Below are 21,935 nucleotides of genomic sequence, written 5' to 3' on the forward strand. Positions count from 1 at the left end.
CGAATCTAAACTACCTGAATCTTCAAGTCTTCCCCGTGTCTGAATATTCCCATTAGATACATGATAAGGACACAATACTTGCTTATATTTTAAAAATGATTAGTTACACTTTATTTTGGTTTTCTTATAATTTTCGAGTTAATTACCTCTGCCACCAAAGGTGGATGGAGGTTATGTTTTCACCCCTGTCTGTTTGTCTGCCCGTTTGTTTGTTTGTGAGCAAAATATCTCAAAGTTGTGGACGGATTCGGATGAAATTTCGTAGAGATGTAGCGTATGTCACAAGGACGAAATGATTAGATTTTGGTGAAGATCCGGATTTGGATCCGGCTACTATAATTTTTTAAGTGATTCTTCACCATTGGGAGATAGGGCCAAAAACGATACATAGCAGGATATCTCAAAAGGTTATGGACAGATTTGGACGTAACTTTGTCGACCGGTTGGGTTTCTGACAAGGACAAATAGATTCGATTTTGGTGAAGATCTGAATATGGATTTGGATATGTGAATTATTTAATTTTTGAAGTGATTCTTCATCATTGAGTGATATGGCCAACCAGGTGGAGGTATGCTTTCTACTGAGTGCCGTTCTAGTTTCAATTGCATTAAGACATTGTACACGCCATTCATTATCACCCGACCTGAAAACCTTCCCACTTCACTCGTCACAACCATGTGTGGCTTCCACCTCACATGATTTGCTCAACTGCTGACATCATCCTCACCTCATCCACTAACCATCGAGCAGTGTTTGCTGCAGAAAGCACGGAGAGGGGATTGTTGGAAGCTGTGGCCAGCGCTTTTGTTTGCCGGACTGTTACACCTCAGAACAGACAGGCGCTAATTGGCCATTCGCGCACTGTGGACATGTAATCGCTCCGTCTGTCTTTACAAAACAATTACGCGCTCCCAGCATTCGTACCGCACCGAAAAGCACCGAAAACACATCGCTCATATCTTATCTTGTAGGATCTCACACAGTAGGTTATCATCTCATATTTTATTTTCTCGGCTTTTTTATTTTGATTGTTCTCCCTTGAACACGGACTCACCATCAATAAAGAGGGCATCAACATTTGGCGGCGTTTCTGCGGCCCGATCCCTCAGGAGTGACCTTTGTGGAAGAAAATTAATTGCGTATTTGTGTAATTGAGTGGATTTCCTGGAGCCTCGACCTGTTGTTGCAAACACTTAAGTCTTAATTGTTTAATTGCTTGCTTAATTGATGCATATATTAATCAGCATTGCATATATTATAATGCATATATTAATCAGAGCCTGCTCGTCTAAGATTGACTTATCGGCACATCGACCACTTTGAAGTTCTTTAATTAAATATTCATAGGATTTCATGTGACAATGGAAAAGGATTTAAAACGTAAACTTATATATTGAAGATTTAAACTATGGAACTGAATCTTGTAACAATAACTTTTAACCCTCTGAATCTGAACTCTTGTACTCCTCTTTTCTCCAGGCGGGAGATTGGGACAAAAACAGTTGTCCTCCGTCACGCTGGCATATCGTTATCTTAAAGAAGCAGCGAGCTTTGTTTATATTGCAAGACAGCTAGAAGCTCTGTTTGACTTTACACTCCTGGCCGAAAAGATACAGAGATAGCAACCTGGAGGAGGCTGCAGCGCCATGAATTAATCAAATGGATGGCGAGATCACGAATGACTGTTATGCTGAAATGTTATCTTTCCTTCGGCCCCAAATCTATTTTTCCCTCCTCCCTTTTGACCCTCTCCTGACCCCTCACGCTTTCATCTACAACCATAAATAGCCGTGTAACAGCAAAGTTGTTGATATTCTCAATCTAGTTTTGCCTGTATTGAATGTTGAGTACTGAGACTCCTGCTTGGAGATTTTACTCTGTTCTTGTATGTGTTACTTTGACGAGATCTCTTACTGAGAATTTGCGAATGGAATTGAAGTGTGCGTTTTGTAATACCCTTTGCAAAAGTGAATTGAGATCTCCCACGTTCCATTAAAATCAGCCGATTGTCTTCTGAACCAGTTTTGGACAATTTATTCTTGAGTCTTCTCTCTATCATTCAAGGCTAAATTAATTAGTTCCACATCACCTTCACCACTGATAATGCATCTTTGCTGCTCTCTTGCACCACTCGCATGACACGCATGACACTCTGCACCTTCTACACTCAATGCACCTTAGACCACAGTATTTCTATCCTTTGACCCCCTCCTTTAGCGCTTGGGTCATAGAGGCATGTCTGCTTCGGTCCGGTAAGCAAGAGGACATTGACCCTCATACTTTCTCTGTCTTTGACCCTCATACATTGACCCTCATTGACCATTCTTTTCTCCTCCATGGATAATCTGATGGGTACCATGTATTGTGTATAGCCAGTAGGTAAAGCATCGGAATAAATCTGCATCTCGTCCATTTTCTTTTCTGCTTGTAAATATCGCTGCACCCTCCATTGCTTGTGATCACTTGTACATTTTGAATCTGCATTTCCCCATTGTTCCTTTTGCGTGCACTTTCCTTCCCTACACACTTCCCCATACCCACAATAGAGCGATTAAAAGAAAAGAAATCCCCAAAAATGCAAAAAAAAAAAAAAAAATCAAAACTTTTTCTTTTCCTGAAACATTCTCCGAAACTCACTGATGAACATCTGAAAGTTTGATGAATATCCATTCAACCATCTGAGAAAAATGGTGACACACACACACAGACAGACAAATGGCTCTTATAGTATGGACACACACACACACACACACACACACACACACACACACACACACACACACACACACACATACACACTGAATGACTGACACACATTATCTTTTATTATTATTATTATTATAGATTTACGTTGTGTGAAATGCTTTACAGGTCTCTGATCTGCACATAAGTCGTTTCCACGAACCGGAGAGAACCACAGACTTTGAACTCTTTTGCACGGAGTCCATTGATGCGATCAAACCTGCAATTGTTTTGGTTACAGGTGCAGTGACAAGTTTTATTTATTTATTTATTTTGATAATTGGTACCATGTGGTTGTTAACTTCGTTTTTAGTATGGATCTGAATATGACCTCTCAGCTTATACGTCATATCTGACGAGAAGCAGGTTTTTTATTTTTCATTTTTAATTATTCTAATTTACAATCTCTCTCGTATGTATTGTTACCGTTGCCCACTTTAGGAGACCTAACTGATGCCAAGACGGAGGAAGGCTTTGGTTCCAGGCAATATGAAGTAGAGTGGCAGTCCTATCGAACCATCCTCAAACATTCACGGGTGATGGAAAAAACCAAGTGGATTGACATTCGTGGAAATCATGGTAGTTTTCTAACCTCTAAGCATCTGCTTGTTTGTTTAATCCCACCCTCTTACTCCTGGTTATCATTCATTGACAAATATTGATAAAACACGAGCGAACAACCTGTCCTTACACAACAGGCATTTTAAGGCCATTTTCCCCGCTAGAGCGGGGGTTAGCCTTGCGAGCCCCATGGCAATCTTCTCCATTTTGCCCTATTTTCTGCATCTCCCCTTGTTAACCCCCTTGCCTGTATTTCTTCGTCCACCACCTTTAGCCAAGTCTTTCTCGGTCTTCCCCGTCTTCTACTTCCTTCTTCATTCATTTCCATCATTCTTCTCAACCAGTCACTTTCATCCTTCCGCAACACATGACCAAACCATCTCAACCGGTTTCTCTTCACAGCATCCATCACAGGCTCTATTCCCATCATCTTTCGCAATTCATCATTTGTCTTCCTCTCTCTCAACCATACTCCACACATCCACCGAACCATTCGCATTTCCACCCTTTCCAGCCTTCGTTGCTGCTCTACGTTCATTACCCATGTCTCGCTCCCATAAATCATAACACTTCTCACACATTGGTTCATTGGTTCTCACACATCTCACAAATTGTCATGGTTCCATTTTTGAGGCAATATTTTATGGCCGGATGTCCTTCCTGAAGCCAACCCTTTTAGTCGCCTCATATGACATGCAGGGATACGGTGTACTTATTCTAAACTGGGATTCCTTGAGCGCCCTGCAGAAATATTAGGGGAACAGAACACATACAGAGCAGGGGGTGCAAGGCCAGAGAGGAGTCTGTAGAAGACAGAAAGATCACCGCCAGTGGTGGGAGAGTGAAAGACACATTGACTCAGCCTCTGCGCGGAGATACCAATGATCCTAAAAGCCTTGGTTTCTACAGCGTGAAGCCAAGCTGGGTGTGAGGCAGGAGCAGCAGCCCAGAGGGGAGAGCAGTATTCCATCAAGCTGAGGATGAAATATTTGTATGTGGTGAGGAGATCAGGTGTGCCAAGGAAGGACTTCACATGACGGAGGATGCCCAGTCGGAGGCTGGCTTTGGAGGCCAGCTTGGAAATGTGGCTTTCCCAGGAAAGATCAAGGCAGATAGTGAGACCCAAAAGCTTCAGTGACAGATCTTCTTGAAGATGATTGTTGAGAAAGTCGATGGGTGTGGTGGAGGAGAGGGGGGTGAGGGGGTGGGTGGGAGGATTTATCCATATGGTCCTTTGGGAGAGACATCATGAGAGTGTGACTTTTGTCAGGATTGAAGGACATGTTTCAAGTGTTTGACCATCTTGTGATTTTATCCAGGTCTGCAGAGGGTGAAGAGGCTGCAGCCTGCCGATCTGAGGGATGAGAAGGTACGGCAGAGGGTGGAGCATTTGGCAAAAAGATGGGGTATTTTCCTGAGATTCGGATAGATCATTGGTGAGGATTAAAGAAAGCACAGGACCCAAAACACTGCCTTGAGAACTCCAGCCTGGACAGGAAGAAGAGATGAGAGAATTCCATGTAGAGCTACATATTGACTTGGACAGGAGAGAAAGTCCGCAAGCTATGAGTGGAGATTCCCTTGAATACCATAAGAGAGTTTGTTGAGCATTGTGGGGTGCCAGGCCTTATTGTAAGCTCGATATAGGTCAAGGGAGACAACTCGAGACATGTCTAACAACTCGGGTCTGGCATTGTTCAACAACAACTTCCATCCATTGTTGAGACGGCCAAAGCCGCAAATCCAGGGTAGAGTGACCTGGTCTGAATCTAAATTGATAATCCGAGATCAAGTCATTGGAGAAGAGGAAGGATTTAATATCAGAAGCGATGATGGATTCCATGACCTTACTGATCATTGGGAGCAGGCTGATTGGTCTGTCGTTGCAAGGATCTGTTTTTGCATGTTTTTTTTTGTGTAAAGCGGTAATGTTGGCTGATTTCCAAGCAGATGGCAGATGATCTTGAGCAAAGGAGAGGGTGAAGAGAACAGAGAGAGGGTAGATAGAGTGGCAGAGCAGGATTTCAGAACTCGTGGGCTGATGCCGTCTGGTCCAGTTGCAGAATCAGAGTTGCGGTCTGACAGAAACTTCTCCACCTTGTCAGGAGAGAAGGACACAGAGTCCAGGTGCAGCTGGGTTCGACTGGGTAAGGTGGGTACAGAGAGGGATGGGTTTGGGACACAAAATTTTGAGGCAAACATAGAGTTTAAGCATTCAGGTTTGTCACGTGCGGTGTCAGCTGTGTAGCCGTTTGAGGTAACGGAGGGGATGGAGCGGGAACAAACACCAGGAACAGATTTGACCAGACACCACCAGGATTTGGAAGAGGGAGACAGATTTGAGAGTTCAGTCTTGAGAGTAGAGAGATAGTGCTTCCTGGCTCTCCTGAGGCTAGACACACACTTGTTCTGAGCTTTGTGAAAGGAACTGAGATTGCCTTCAGTTGGATTAGCCTTCCAAGAGGCAAAGGCAAGTTATTTCAGGGCAACTGCCTCACCACAAGACTCAGTGTACCATGGACTGGAGGAAGGGTATGACAACTGAAGACTAGATGGGATAAATTTGTGCATGAGAGAGAGCAAATTTCTTTGGAAGAATTCCCAGGAAGAGTTGATGTCAGATACAGTGGAGATGGGAGATTTGGTCTCCAGAAACCAGAAAACACATTGTGCTTGTTCTTGTGAGGACACTATTCACAGTAAATGTGACGTCAGTTGTTACAGGACACACATAGAAACAGAAAAGTCAATAAAACATTAAGATGTTCTTTCACATGTAGCAAACCACACCGTTGTATCCCATTTCATTTTTTTATTATGGTTTGGATTTGTGAACACCCTGCATATACTACTGTGTTCAAAAAGTATCCGACCTTTATTTTTCGTGTGTAAAAAAAAAAAAGAAGAAGCTAGGGAGGCGCTGATTGGTGCACGTATGTAGGCGATCCTAATGCGCACGCGTGAATTTATTCCCACCTGCAGAAGCTGTCATTCGACGGCAGACCGCCGATGAGTGAGGACATGTAAGTGAGCGCCGTCGGATTTTCGTTTTTGACAAAATGATGGAAAAACTTGAACAACGCTACTGCATCAAATTTTGTGTAAAGCTTGGCGATTCCCAAGTGGAAACGATCCGCAAGATTCAACACCGTTCATTCCATTATGAAGGAGGATTTGGGCTTCAGGAGAATCTCAGCAAAGTTCGTACCAAAGCTGCTAACGATTGAGCAGAAGCAACTCCGTTTGGAGATCGCACAGGACATGCTGGAGACTGTGAACAGCGATCCCAGCTTCCTCAACACAGTGATCACTGGTGATGAGTCCTGGGTTTATGGGTACGACCCAGAAACCAAGTTGCAGTCATCACAATGGAAGCATCCAACATCCCCGAGGCCAAAAAAAGCAAGGCATGCAGTAGCGTTGTTCAGGTTCTTCCGTCATTTTGTCAAAAACGAAAATCCGACGGCGCTCACTTACATGTCCTCACTCATCGGTGGTCTGCCGTCGAATGACAGCTTCTGCAGGTGGGAAAAAATCCACGCGTGCGCATTAGGATCGCCTACATACGTGCACCAATCAACGCCTCCCTAGCTTCTTCTTTTTTACGCACGAAAAATAAAGGTCGGATACTTTTTGAACACACTACGTATGCAAATGATAGTTGTTTTTCTTTTGGTTGAGAGGAATGTGGAGTGAATCTGGAGCAGATATTAATTATTAAAGATGTTTATTTGCAATGATGTATGTAACATAATATTTCACAAATCTATTAATTTCCTTGTTTTTACAGATGCCTTTAACATCGCATCTCTGAGCAGCATCACTAACTACTACAGGTTACAGCTCTTTAATAAGAAAGCTTAATGCATGTACTGACATGACTTGGTATTTAACCAGCTTGGGGGAACATCCTTTCTGCCATGGCCAGGGGTCACATGTCCTGATGTTCATGTGTAATGTTTTTGCATTTTTTTTTCTTTTTCTAATTACATAAAAGTTGGGCATCGCTGTTTTCTTTATAGTATGGAGGCAGATCACAATAACTGTGCACTTTTATTCAAGTACTAAACTTTACACATGTGTTAAGAAATATATTTCAAATGATTTTAGCGATAGAGACATCTGGAAATATTTTCATGGTGGCCATTTTCCAAGATCGTTACCGAGATGGTTCTCATGTATATAAAAACAGGTGGGTTGTCGCTGGTCTGGAGGTATCCCATGCGCTAGAGGTGAGTATGAGAATGCTCTTCATCCTAAGAATAGGAACGTGTACCCCCAACATCATAATCAGACAGCTAGCATTCAAACGAGGTATTTGAAAGATGTAAATGGACTCATAGATGTGAAGGAAGAACTTAGCAATCCATTTAATGAGCAAAGTAATAAAATGATCGTTCTTGATACGAAGGAGTTTGCTGATCCGTATGTGGTAACAACCGTGCAAAATACACATATAACAGGAAATGAGCAATTTGATGCCTTCACCAAGTTACGCGTCATGCAGAGAACTATTTATATTCATGACACCATCGTGAGAAACAAGTTCTCCTTGTTTGGATCCAACTCGACCAAAACTGCTGATATGGGCAAATAAAAGCTGATCTCCATGAACAGCGAGTTCTTTTTGAGGCTGCATGTGGAATGCCAGACACGTGATGGAAATTTAGACGATGTTTTCTGTCACAGAAAGCAAGCATGCCCTCCGTCGCTCTCCACTGCTGGAAAGCTATATCTTGGTTGCAAAAGTGACCTCTTGGCTTGCCTGGAGGACAGCGCTAACGCAAATTCGGAAGCCACTTTAGTGACTGCAGTATTATTGGACGGAGCTGTGATGGTCCAGTTACTTAAGCCAGTGCAGGCAAAGACTTTGAACGAGTATGCAGACAAGGACTTTGTGGATTAATATCCTGCATCTTGGAACAACTGAGAAATGGCATACAACTGCATCTTGGAACAACTGAGAAATCAACTCCTGCATCTTGCATCTGCATCTTGCAAGAAGCAAGCATCTAGCATCTGCATCTTGCAAGAATCTGTCAGAATCTGCATCTTGCAAGATCTGCCATCATCTAGCATCTGCATCTTGTAAGAATCTGTCAGATCAACTCCTGCATCTTGGAACAACTGAGAAATGGCATACAACTTAATTTCGGTTGGGACAGGTATATTGCTGACAGGACAGGTAGAGAACAGCCAGAGCAAAACATGGCAAGGGAGTGCACAGAAGCAGAAGGGTTGTTGGGCGTGCCTCTGTACTTGGACACTGGTCGAATTCCCTCTGCGTGGATCAGAACAAGGAGGAACTATTCAGCTTTTTTTTTCCAGAGAGAACCCTACTGTTCATATGTGAGCACCAAAGCATGGGAATGGAACGTGTTGTGACATTTAATGAACCTGTTACCTGCATTCCAGCAAGAGGGACTTGATCTTCGAGCACCATGCAACCATGAAGAGGCGGATATCTGTTTGGTGCTTAATGTTGCTCATGCTGCACAGCATGGTCATCATGGTGCTCTCGTACACATTGTTGATACAGATGTCGTTGTTCTTGCAGTAATGGCCGTTCAAGCACTTTCAGACAACTTCGAGTTATGCATTTCCTTTGGGATGGGGAAAGCATTTCATTACCTGGCAGCCCATGAAATAGCAGTCAGCCTTAGACCAGGTACATCCTGTATACATTGGACCATTCAAGGTGCCCTTCCGGTGTTTCTTGCTTTGACAGGGTATGACACAGTGTCACCATTCATTGGGCATGGAAAAATAATGGCATGGACATTTCTGCCAGACCTTACCGCACCGCTCCAAGTAAATAGGAAATAAAATACCTTGAATGGTAATTGATCCGCCATGAATAAAAGATAAGCTGATGTTTCGGGCCTTACCCTTCATCGGAGCAAAATAGAAAGGGTGCTCTGCTCCTAAACCTACAATGCAATACATTCCGGATGAGAGCATGAGACAATTGAGAGGTTTGTCATTTTCCTGTACAACAGGACTGCAAGTTCACTGCATGGATGTAGATTTTGCAAGAAGAAAATTGTTTGTCATGAATATTCAAGTGGAGCAGATTCTCCCAACAAAAGCAGCACTTGAACATCACGTCAGAAGGATGACGTATCAGGGTGGACGTGTGTGGGTCAAGCACTAATTCTGCATCCCAAGCTTTCCCTATCCTTCCTCTGGGTGGGCCTGGACCAATAATCAAGATTGGTCCCTCTCATTGGCTGCCCGCTATGGCCACCTGCTATACCAGCCTCTTCGGACAATGGTACCTGAGACATACAAAACCTGTCGTAAATTGATTTATTGTGGGTTTACAAAAGGATGCAGGTCTTCACGATGCAAGCGCCAAAGGGCGACACTCCAATGCTCCGCTTTGTTCTTGTGGATGAGAATGTTTTTAAAAACATAGACTATTCATTTCAGTCATCTTATCGAGGAACTTCTCCTAGTGCAGCGGCATAGCAAACCAATTGTGCATTTTGTGATGGAAGCACCAAATTTGGCAGAATGATAGAATATTATATGGAGAACATTTTCAGATATGGAACCACTTTGGAATTCACCCCAATGTGGCCGCCATATTGGATTTCAAAATGGCGGCTTAAAAATCTTTAATTACAAATATTTCTGGTTCTATACCAGCTACAGCCTTGATTTTAGTGTCTGGATGTACAAACTTGAGGTCAAGGAATTGAATGGTTCTACTTAGAAGTTGATTTACTGACGCCATATTGGATTTCAAGATGGCGGCTTCCGAAAATCTGCTGACCGATATCTCTGGTTCTATGCCAGCTAGATACTTGATTCTGGTGTCTAGATGTACATTTCTGAGGTCAATGAATTGAATGGTTGTATTGAAATATGTTTTAATGCACATAAGCAACTGATAATCCCATATTACGTACATTGTATACACACGTTCAGCAAGAGAACTAGCGAGCGTATTGCATCAAGTCATGCCAAGTGTCACAGTTCCAACTCAATGTGAGCAGTCACCATCACAGGCACACAGTGCTGTGCATTTCAGAGCCGCTTTCTTGCACTTGCATCTCCCACTGCAACCTTTTTCGCACCCACAACCCACAACTGTTCGTGTACACTCCCCCAAGATGCCAGGAAAGAAAAAAGCAATTCAAGAACACTATGGCCAATAGGCCTTTCTTAACAATTTGAGGGAGTGTACCGTGGACAGCTAAAGATTATATATACAATACAAAATATTCTTCCGAATAGATAATACAAATCGGGATTATATAATCAAAATTAAATTATATGAAAAGAATACACATATGTGGGTAAGAATTTATTCTACAACAGCATAAATCAATAATACATTGTATAATATGTACTGAAACCACAGAAGATTGTACACACACTCTCAAACACACAAGCAGGCACGCACCCACTCTCACCACCCAGACACATACACACACTTTCACTAACACACACTAACATACATCATGCACATTACCTGTTCACCGTCAGTAGCAATCAGCTGTTTGTCTGGCACATCGATGGACTCCGTGACCTGCTTAGACAGAAAGCTGAAGAGTTCCTCCTTGTTCTCGTCGACACGGAGGAAACTGTGCCAGTTGCCTGGTAGGAGGGCAGAGCCAGTGACACGTCTGCGTATTCCCTTGCCTCTGTTGGTCCTTGCAGTTGCCTTCAGGCTGCCTGACTTTGCATAGCGGTCCCACACTAGATCGAGACGAGATCGATGTTGAAGCTGTGACATAATGTATGGAACGAATACTTTTGTGGCAGTCAAGAAATGTTTTGGTCTGGCCTGGGCTCAGCATTTGAACTATTACAGCTCCATCGAGGATCACAGAAGATACTTGTGGTGGGTCCGACTTTGTTTCGACAAGCTGTTCTAAGGGCTGCAACAAGTCAGCTTTGGAACCAAAGCGGAGCCGTCCATTTTGCAAGAGTGCTGGCAGATGTGCGCTGTTCTCATGTTTGAAGAACTGCTCGAGACCCCCATCTCTGGTTTGGCATGCGATGTATAGTCTGGAGAAGAGCTCTGAATCACTCTTTGCAGAGGCTACTTGTTGTTTGCTCTTCTGGGCAGCTTTGACCTTGATGGATGAAAACAACGGGAGTTTGTTGCGTTTGATGACATCATTGAGTGGCTTGGATCTGTCTGCCAGACGTTCCTTCTCAAATGAATGGAACTGATCTCTCCCAATCTGTAAAGCTGTACGCACAGTATCTACAACAGCTGGGCCCAAGATCTCCAGTGTGCCCAGGACCAGCAAATCTGTGCTTTCTTCTTCAAAGGGGCTGCCCATCTCTTCGATGACTGTTGTCAGTGCACGGACATCTTGGACGAACTTCTTCTGCACACTGTCGGTTTGCTCATGGTGGTGGGTGTGCTCTCCCCTTTGGCGCAGTTGCTGTGAGGTCTCAAATTCTGTGATGACCCGAGCAACTTCGGGGCCAGCCACCATCCACCGTCGAAGGGCACTTGGATTTTCAGTTAGGCCCACTGCCCCGCCATCGCCTTTGACCGTGGCATTGTTTTGTTCATGAGCCTGGTCTAGGGAGATGGCGGAGAAAGCATGCCTAGTCTTCTTGGATGTGAAGTGCCCCGCATGGAACTTGGCAGCAACATCTGGGTGTTTCTCTGCAATGCCAACCATGTCCCTGATGTGGACTGGTAACCAGCGAGCATAGTGGATATGGCCCAATGCAGCGAACCATGCAGCTAGCTCTGGTAGGGTGTCCATGTACAGCGTGAAGTTGGACTCTCTCAGTGAACGTATGTAGAGGAGTATACAGAGCTCCAGGTTAAGTACAGTGGCCCAGTACTGAAACTGTGGACATGCCGCTGCTCTCTGGTCACACCATGCCTCGAACTCCAATGGTTCCTCATCTCTTGCAGTTGCTCTTTCGTTGTATATGTCATATGCACGATGCTGCAGTATGTGTAGGGCAGCAACAGTTACTTGGTGGGCGCGTCTTGTACGGCTGACGTGAGCTGCACGCAAGAAGGAGTCTGCTGTGCCAGCTGTTGCTATCTCTGCCTGAACCAATGCCTGTGTCCAACCGCTGTCTTGCAGCCAGTCTCCTGCTGTCTTCAAAGCTGCCATCTCTGTGTGTAGACCACCCAGCATGACCACAAAGAGATCTTCACCATGTGTGTCTGGCCAGTTCCATTGCACCTGCTTGGCGATCGCATAAAGTGGTTGGTCCAGTGTGACGACGGGTATCTGTCCAGGGTTTAGCTCATTGATCGCTGCTTTCACGACATCCATGGCATGGCGGATCATTGCCACTGAGTGGGCTTGGTCATGGAAGAGGGGAAGCAAGGCAGTGGGTGTGACTGTGATACTAGTATCCTTGGCCGATTGGTTCTCTGCGTGATGTGCAGCCCAAGAAATGTTTCCTGGATTCTGTGTGTCACCACTGTCACATGCATCCTTCACAGTCTGGAGCCACCTCTTCTCTTTATCCAGTTCAGCTTGTGCAGGATTCCTCTGCAGCGACGCCTGGGTTCCAGCTGGTACAGGGTGGCTTTTGGCAAGTGAACTAACTGGTTGTACATCTGTGTAATACCGTGGAAGGTCCTCCACAGTCTTGACATTTGAGACACCCACGATGATGACAATACCTCGGTCTGTGCCTTGATTGTCATAGTCTGGATGTTGTATCAATGAAATACCAGTTCCGTGGAAGGAGTCGTGTGCTGTCGTGGAACTGGGATTGTGGTCTATATTATCCACAGCTGATGTGGTGAACACTCCACCGCGGAGCTTTGGGGGACAGACCACCTTCTCCGCCCGAAAGCGCTGACAGACCCCGTTCCCCAGCTCTGCAGAGATCCGTAGCACTCTATCATAGGCAATGCTGATCCCTAGTCCAGATAATGTGTCAACCAGTTCCCTCTTTCTCGTATGGGCATGAAGCATCAAGCCAAGATATATTGGCAAAGGAGTCTCTTGACTAATGCTGTGTCGTACGTCTGTGCCTGCACCTCTCCTCTCATGCTTCACACTGTTGTATTTGAGAAGTTGAGCTATTGTCACAGACGCCGATGCCGATGACTGACATGCCTGATCTTTGATGCCTGCGCCCTCTAAAATCATGGAGACCATTGTCAGCAGCAGTTGTGGCACAGACTCTTCTTGACATTTGTTTGAGAAGGACCCATTGAAAGGCTGAGATGACTGGAACATATCCTTCCTTATAATCCCTGCAGCTCGTGCCAGGTGCACAACATCACTGTCAATATCATGTTGACATGCCTTGGCTAATGCACTGCCAATGTCTTCCTGAAACACCAGCAGGACATCTCTTCCCTGCCTGTGCTCCTGCAGATCAGGGAAGTGTGCCAGGATACGCTCCTTGAGTCTGGTTGTATGGACTCGTGTTTCCAGCACAACTCCGAACTGTTCCATTCTCATTGTGTAGAGCTTGGTGAGGTCTGCCATTTTGAATACAGGAGCAGTGTCTTCTTCTTTAGCAGTTTCCTCTATGTACGTTACCAGTTCAGCAAGGACTATTGCTGAAATGACATCTACCGTGCTCTGGCTTTGCTCAGCAAGCTTTTTTGCTGCCCTCACGCGGTTGTATATGGATGTCAAACATTTCTTATGGTACTTGGCCTCTCTTGCGACCATGTCCCCAGCACTCAGTTGGGCTAACAAAGTGGTATCCTGAAGAAACTCTGCAGCCTTGCGAACGTGTTTATCTAGTTCCAATGTCGCTGCTTGATGAAACTCCAAACCAAGCTCTTGCTGGCAGAAGAAGCACAAATTGTCGCATATGCTATCAACACAAGCTGCCTGAGACCTAGTAAGCTTGTACTTATCTGTGATTGTACTGGGGATAGGGCTTCCCTCTGAATGACTTCTCTTCTGTACCCGCTGTAGCTTGGTAGTGTTATATTTCACCCTGCATGACTTGTGCCACTTGGCTTGGTGGGCAGCTAGAGTGGCAGCTATCCCTTGGCCTTCATCCAGTCGTTGCAAGTCCACGTCTTGTGGCAGCTTGCCTAGTTTATTGAATGCTGATAGATTGTCTTCAAGTGTCTTGTATCCAGCACCTGCATCAGTTCTTTTCGTGACAGCAGGACACTGTAGGGACTCTCCTATATCAACTTGACACAGAACACAGAGTTCCCAGTCCAGTGGCGTCTTTGGCGTTGAAGTTACATGCTTGGTAACATGAACTAACTTGAACTGCTTCGACATGATTGAAACCTGGATGGAGCAAACAAACAAAAAAGTCGTTTAATTAGGGGTTAATCAACGGACCAGCATGTTTTATCTACAGGACAATACACGACCCCCCCTGAAATTTGACACCAAATGACCTCTTTTAGGGGTATTTTTGGCCGAAATTTTCAAATTTTTCACTCCCCAGACCCCTATATGTTCCCTTGAGCTCAGAATCGCCGCTGTAATGTGTCTACTGATGTTAGAAAAGATATAGGGTGAATGGGGCAATAATTGTGCCTGTAGGATTTGTTTCCGCCACCCCCCCTAAGGGTTACAGATTTTTAAAGCCGCCATTTTGAAATCCAATATGGCGGCGACCTTGGGTGAATTTCAAAGTGGTTCCATATCTGAAAATGTTCTAAATATAACATTCTATCATTGTGCCAAATTTGGTGCTTCCATCACAAAATGCACAATTCTTCTTAAATTTTTGCTATGCCGCTGCACTATCCATGAAAATATTATTATAACTCTTTAAAACTGGATTCATTTGTCGCCCACAGGAAAATTTGTGAATGTTTTTTTATATTTTGTTCGAGCTGGCAGCTATCTTGGTGGCCATTTTGAAAATGGCAACTATATTGTATAGGACTATTCAAAATAGTACAGAATTAAAAAAGATAAGCATGTTTATACATTTGGTGGCCATCTTGAAAAATGGTTTGGCATTTGAGGAAGATTTATTTCAAATTTCTCGATATGTAATTTTACTTGGTATATCTTCTTGAACATGTGTGCCAAATTTAGTGCTTGTTTAAAAAAAGTGCACAATTCTGAAATAAAGAGCTATGCCACTGAACTATTATATCTCTTTTTTTTTTTTTTTTTCATCGGTGTCCCGATGCTGCTCTTCTTTTTGGCTCAGGATAAACGAGGCCTGCTTGTGTTTAATTGTCATATCTCATACTGACCCGGCTTACATACCCCCTTCTCCTCCCCCCTATCCAATCACCGAGGCGCTTCAGAAACGCACCTTTTGTAACAAGTTCATAATTGGAGACTACTGAAACTTGTATCATCTTGCTGAGGAGGTGTTATTGTGTCCGTGTGATGCGCTTCACAGGAGGTATTCGGCATACAAACAGGACGGGTCATTTTTGTACGTACACCGTACACAGTATGGGAACTACTCCTTCTTGTGTGTTGATGCCACCATCGTGCCTGGCCCGAAGAGACCATTTAATTTCTTTGGGATTCTTGACCAGGTATGTAATCACCATTGCATTGGAAATGCTGGCATAGCTTTTAAACAAAGCAACCATTTTCCAAACTTTGAATCATAATGGGGGGAGAGGGGTTAGGGGAGCGAGGGGTGGAAGGGTTGTGGATGAATGGTTGGGTGGATGGGGGTTTGAGGGGAGGGGGTTCAGGATGAGGGGTTGTGTTGGGGGGGGGGGGAAGTTGGGTGGGGAGGGGGTTGAGGATGAGGGGTTGTTGGGGGAAGTTGGGTGGGGGTTGAGGGTGATGGGTTGGATTGGGGAGGAGGGGGGTTTGAGGGGTTAGATGGGTGGGGTTAAGGATGAGGAGTTGGTGGGGGGTGGGTGTGGCTTGAGGGTGATTGGTTGGGTGGGGGTACTTTGGGGGGGAGGGTGTTTTGAGGATGAGGGGTTTGGTGGGGGATTGAGGTCTAGGTGTTGGGTGAGGTGGAGAGATGGAAGTATGCTAACCTTCATGGGAGGCCATGACAAGCTGACACTTCAGGTGTTAACTCTTCGTCGGACCAAAGTAGAGAGACTGAATCAGAGCGAAGGTTCATTATAGGGTGGAAGTGTTCCTCAGTTATCGAATCCAAGGCCATGAGACCAATTCGAGTTGCTATAACTTGGTGGGAGAATTCGAGTTGCTCGACACGAGCCTGAGGTGCAAGGCTTGCTCTCCTCCTGTAAACATGTTTGTGGCCTTGCTGTTTTCTGTCACCTGATTTCTGTTCTCACCTCTGTTGGTTTCGCAGATACTTGGCCCTCGCGATTTTGATGAGGCTGCACTCACTTAACTAGCGACCCAAACCTTGTTACTCTTCCTATAATAATATCCAGGCTAACCGCTCACATTTTAGTTTTTTTTCCCCCTCTTCTCTCGACTGGAATCATCTCCATGAGTCTATCTCATCATGTTCTTCTCTCCATTCCTTTAAAATGGCCAGCTCTTATCATTTCATGTTATTCTCAATATTTATTTTATTATCACTGGCTCTCCTTTCCTGCACCACAGCCACAAAGCCTGGTGTTGGCTTAGCGGTTAGGGTGCCGGCTTGGGATCCTAGGATCCTGGGTTCGAATTCCGGTCGATCGCTGAATTAACGTCAGGGGGGTTGACTCAGCCTGTCATCCTTCCGAGGTCGGCAAATTGAGTACCAGTTCACTGGTAATTCCCTGTGTGTCGCAAGAGGCGACTAACAGGGTTTGTGGCAGGAAGGGCATCCGGCCATAAAACATTGCTTCAAAAAGGGGACCACGGTGCCCAAAAAAGGCCAACCCCCGCTCTGCAGGGAAAAATGGCCTCTAAAGGTGGTTCTTTCTTCTTTTCTCCTTTCCTGCACCAGGGCTTTTCCACATTGACACTGCTTTCCAGGTTTTATTTTTTATTTTTTCATAGGAGCGTGGTTCATGTAACAGCAAGGTATAACTTGGTGGGAGAAACATTAAGGGAATGAACGAGCAGGAAAATAGGATCGGGAGGAGGAGAGAACCTGGACCAATGTAGCAAGTTAAATGGTTGATTCAGGAAAGGTTAATGGGGTTAATATTGATCACATGTGGGTCAGAATTGGGGATGACAACAGGTGACAGGGCATAGGTTGCTTGAAGTCCTGGAGGGAAGAGTGAGACAGATGGTTCCATGGATGAGCAAAGCAAGGAATAAAAGGGTTGAGGTGTGCGGTTAGCCAGGATTTTGTTAACCTAACTAGGAGTGACTGGAAGAAGAGGTGCATCCTGGAGTTATTGGGGAGGGTCGGAGGATTGATGGAGCAATGTTGGAGAATAGATTGTAGAAAACAGAGATCACCAACCTGCCTGTGATTAGCTCCGCCACAAAAGGTGGAGGGAGGTTATGTTTTCACCCCTGTTGTTTCTCTGTCTGTCTGCCTGTTTGTCTGTGAGCAGGGTATCTCAAAAGGTTATGGATGGATTCAGGCGAAACTTGGTGGACAGTTTGCGTGTGTGACAAGGACTAATTGATTCTTTTTTTGTGTAGATCCAGATTCGGATGCTAGAACTATTCAATTGTTTCATTGATTCTTCACCATTGTGAAGAGGAACAGGTTGAGATGGTTTGGTCATGTGTTGAGGAAGGATGAAAGTGACTGGTTGAGAAGAGTGATGGAAATGAATGTAGAAGGAAGTAGAGGACGGGGAAGACCGAGAAAGACTTGGCTAAAGATGGTGGAAGAAGAAATGCGGGCAAGGGGGTTAACAAGGAGAGATGCAGAAAATAGGGCAAAATGGAGAAGATTGTCATGGGGACCGCAAGGCTAACCCCCGCTCTTGCAGGGAAAATGGCCTTAAAATGCCTGTTGTGTTGTTGTTGTATTCTTCACCATTGATAAATCTGACCAAATGCTTTTCCAGAAATTGAAATGCTTTACACATGAAATGCTTAATCTACTTCACTGATGTGACTGAAGAAAAACGAGAGCAAAATAGAGTACAATAACCAAGACTCGCTCTCGCTCTCGCTCTCGCTCCCGCTCCCGCTCTCGCTCTCGCTCTCGCTCTCTCCCCTCTCTCTTTGTCCTTCGCTGCTGGTGTGTGGTATTATTTTGAAGGCCAAGATGGATGAGTTGATTCGGCTTTCTAAGCAGACTGCTCAGACAAATCACACCATTTGGTTTGGTCACTATCCAACATCTACGATCCTCTCGCCATCCTCCAGCCTCCGGCGTTTAATGAGGTACCGATATGTGCTGCATGTACCAGCCCATAAAGCTGCATGATTAGCATCAAATTTAGCAACTGTACTCGTATCATTGATGAGACATTGTCATCCCATCTGTTATTTGCTCAAAGCTGAGGATTGCGTGCATGTGCCCGCTCTCGCTCTCCACACGTACACGCAGTTTTAAACCATGTAACCAACTGAAATGCTACCTCTCCACAAATGTCTGGCCCTGCTTCCGGGGCAACCACTTTAGCCATGTGACCATTTTTATTTGTTTATTTTCTGCCACAAAGACTGCACAATGGAACATGAAGCATCTTCTTCTTTCGATGAAATTACTCAAAGGGTTTGTTGAAGTTTGTGTTTACATTAAAGGAATTTTTTTTTTGTTTTTTAGGTTTGATTTTTCTGCTGTAAAATGTAAATAATTTGATCACAAAGCAATTTGAGCATTTTGAGTGAGTGATGACTGGTTATGATGAAAATCTATGAACGCCCAAAATGTGAAATACTTAATGATGTTCGTGTAGTTTCATTGACATAATCGCACTTGGTAAATATGACCGAGGTTCCGCATGAAGTTGAGCAGTAATTGCAGAAGCTTTTTGATTATTATTACTGTTTAAGATGGTGAAACATTCTATGTGGACACTTTTTTTTTTAGCTCAACTAGACTAGGTTGGTGAGCTTGTGTGATCGAGCAGGGTCCATGGGTCAGTCAGTCAGTCAGTGAGTGTGAAAACACTTCAGTCATTATCGCTGTAACCAAACACACGATTTTGATGAAACTTGGCCACAAGCTTCATATCTGATGCCTAACGAAGGTGTATTGATTCCTTCAAAATCTGCGCTCATTTAGGGTGTCTGCGGGGGGTTTTGACATCCCAAAATGGGCATTTGCTCTGTTTTCTGAAACTACACACAATTTTGATGAAACTTGATCACAACCTTAATCGCCCATGATGTACCAATGTTTATTCACGGCATTAAAAATATCAGGGTCTGTGGGGGCGGGGGGGGGGTTTGAGTGGCTGTTGCTCTTGATCCAGGTGAGCTTCAGGACCTGCAGTCCTATTTTTTTTTTTTTTCTTATGGATAAACCTGCCTCATGAATATACCATTTGTGTACAGACGTTTTATCTTACTTTTTTTTAAGGGGCGGTGGAGTGTTAATTTTGACAGACTTAGAGCTTTCATAACCCTCTGAATTATGTGCAGTATCACCATATGGCTAGTGCAGGTGCCGCACCGGAGCTGGTGCATGAAATGAAACGTTTCTTCTTTTGGAACACTGGTGTTTCCCCCTCCTCCCTCCCCTCCCTCCCCCCCCCCACCAAAAAATGCTGGACAATTACCCAACGCATGCGAAGCAAAAAGTAGGGTTAAGCAATATTGGTTCACTTTGTCTGTCTGTCAACAAACGTCAGTTTATGGTCAAGGAACAACTTGATTTAAGTTTAATGTTATATTTTTAACATGAAACCGAAAACGAACCTGTAGTTTAGCGATACTTTGGCTCTGAATTTGTCCCGATCGGCATGCGCAGGGATGAGTGAGATTTTTTTTTTTTGGTTTTTTTTTACTATGCCGGCCTGGCAATGCATTTTTTTTTTAAATCGTTCCAAACAGGAAACTTACTGTATTTAAGGTCGTCATAAATGACGCAAACAGCAGGCACAAAGAACTAATGTAACGTGTTAAATAAAGTGGTATAATGGACACTGCATCAACAGTGGTAAACTTCTGAAAAGGTTTTTTTTTTTCTACAATCTTCATATAGTTATTTCAATTGAATTAAATACTTGAACAGGATGGAAAGGATTGTAGAACACAAATCGCACTTTCAAACATCTTCAGTTTAGCAGTACTTGGGCAAAATGTTATGGAATTTTACATTATCTCGACCAATGAAATTTGCAGCCCCGCCTGTGGCCTGATTTTCAAGACTGCGTGGGGTCAGGTGTTCTATGAACCCTCTAGTTTTTTTTGCGCTGTTGTTTTCATCGAGTTTAGTTCGAGTACAAAGCGGACACGGACAAGCTTTGCATTTTGGGATACTTTCTAGTTTTAGTGTTAAAACTCCTTTTAAAGAAGGCTTTTTTTAGTTTTATCTTTCTACAATGTTCCCTTTCCCTGATTTCATAAATTTCCTTGTAAATTGTTTTGAGACATCTTGTTGTGAAAAGACAGATCCAAGTAATGATATTATTCACGATGCCAAACAGAATAACTGTCATTTAATCTTTAGCTCCTTTTCTCTTGAAAAGCCTGTCTGTGTTATTGATCATTGTTTTTTCTCCTACACTTCAATGGCTTTCCAGCTCAGGTACAGCATACCTGTGTGGGCATTTACACACGCTGGGTGGAATAGTCCCAACAATGTATGCAAGGCATGCTTCTGGTTTGCTGGAGCTGGAGCTGGGTGACTGGAAGACCAACCGCAGGTTTGGACGTAGTATGACATCGAGTGATGTCCGGTTGTGAAATTTAGCTCAAAGTGTTTCTCTTTGTATGTAAGAGATTGTGATTGCACAAAATGCTCAATATTGGTTATGGGTACATGTTGGTCTCATCACCCACTATTGGTGGAACACTAACAGTGACTGATGAAACCAACGTACAAAGCATTGGATACAAAGAGTAGATGAGATGACGATTCAGTGCAGGATACAACATAGAGTGTTGAAATGGTTGTCTTGAAATCCTGGAGCAGAGTAGGACCAGACAGGGTCAAGTTGAGAAAAGATAGATGGGCAGATCTCTTGCAGCCAGGAAGACAGATAGTAAAGGTAAGAACACATTGAATAAGTTTAATATCAGTGACGAGGGGCCTGTCGCAGATCGGGCAACACTTGAAAGGGGGTTAAACCAGCCTCTCAGACATTAACCCACTTTATCCAAGAAAAATATGCTGTTCATTGACTGATGGAAGTTTGACCTTCATATGTTTTAGATTCCGCATCATGGCATTTGACCATGATCTGATTACCTTTGCTGACTCGAAGCTGGGTAACTGGCCACTGGTACTGGTGACGAATCCAAAACCAGCACACCTGATTTTGCCAGACCGTGAACCTCTGGCCCGGATCGCTTGTTCCACACACATAAGGTGTGATGTTGGATGGTTATGGAGATTTTAACCAGATATATTACATCATTCATGAGTGTCTGCCTGATAGTTTTCCTTTTTGCCTCATTATTGGCGCTGAGGAAGCGCCTCTAGCGATTGACTTCCAGCCAGTGTAACGCTAATTCCTGTCACAGGAATTCTGAGATCATATAAGTGGGCGTGGCAGTTCCTGATTGGTTCGTGTTGGGGGACTTCTGGGAGAGGCTTCATAAACAAATATCCACCATTTTATTAACTCGCATAGCTTTGAGGCCTGCTTAGTTAGGCCCGTGCTGTCTTTCTCCCTCACACAGGTTTATTTCAATTCTAATTCGATATATCATTTCATTTTTAACAGTCGCTAACATAGTGTTAGACTCGGTTGAAAAAATTGCCAAGATATATATTTTTT

The 21,935-nt window shown here is 44.1% G+C and overlaps 1 protein-coding gene across 4 annotated transcripts in view; it reads left to right on the forward strand.

The window, feature by feature from the left end:
* The window catches only part of TMEM62 (transmembrane protein 62), a 113,210-nt gene that overhangs the window by 25,841 nt on the left and 65,434 nt on the right, over positions 1-21,935 (forward strand). For all 4 annotated transcript variants that reach the window (XR_013624890.1, XR_013624891.1, XM_068130123.2 and 1 more), the window contains exons 2-8: positions 2,873-2,984; positions 3,185-3,322; positions 7,095-7,140; positions 15,599-15,740; positions 18,302-18,426; positions 20,736-20,858; positions 21,368-21,523. Coding sequence is in view for 2 of the 4 variants with exons in the window: in XM_068130123.2 (XP_067986224.1) it covers positions 2,873-2,984; positions 3,185-3,322; positions 7,095-7,140; positions 15,599-15,740; positions 18,302-18,426; positions 20,736-20,858; positions 21,368-21,523 (842 nt within the window). In the remaining 2 variants the exon portion in view is untranslated. The remainder of the gene's footprint in view (positions 1-2,872; positions 2,985-3,184; positions 3,323-7,094; positions 7,141-15,598; positions 15,741-18,301; positions 18,427-20,735; positions 20,859-21,367; positions 21,524-21,935) is intronic.

Source organism: Myxine glutinosa, chromosome 11 (assembly GCF_964187855.1).
Source record: "Myxine glutinosa chromosome 11, kmMyxGlut1.1, whole genome shotgun sequence".
In the NCBI taxonomy this organism is placed as follows: Eukaryota; Metazoa; Chordata; class Myxini; order Myxiniformes; family Myxinidae; genus Myxine; species Myxine glutinosa.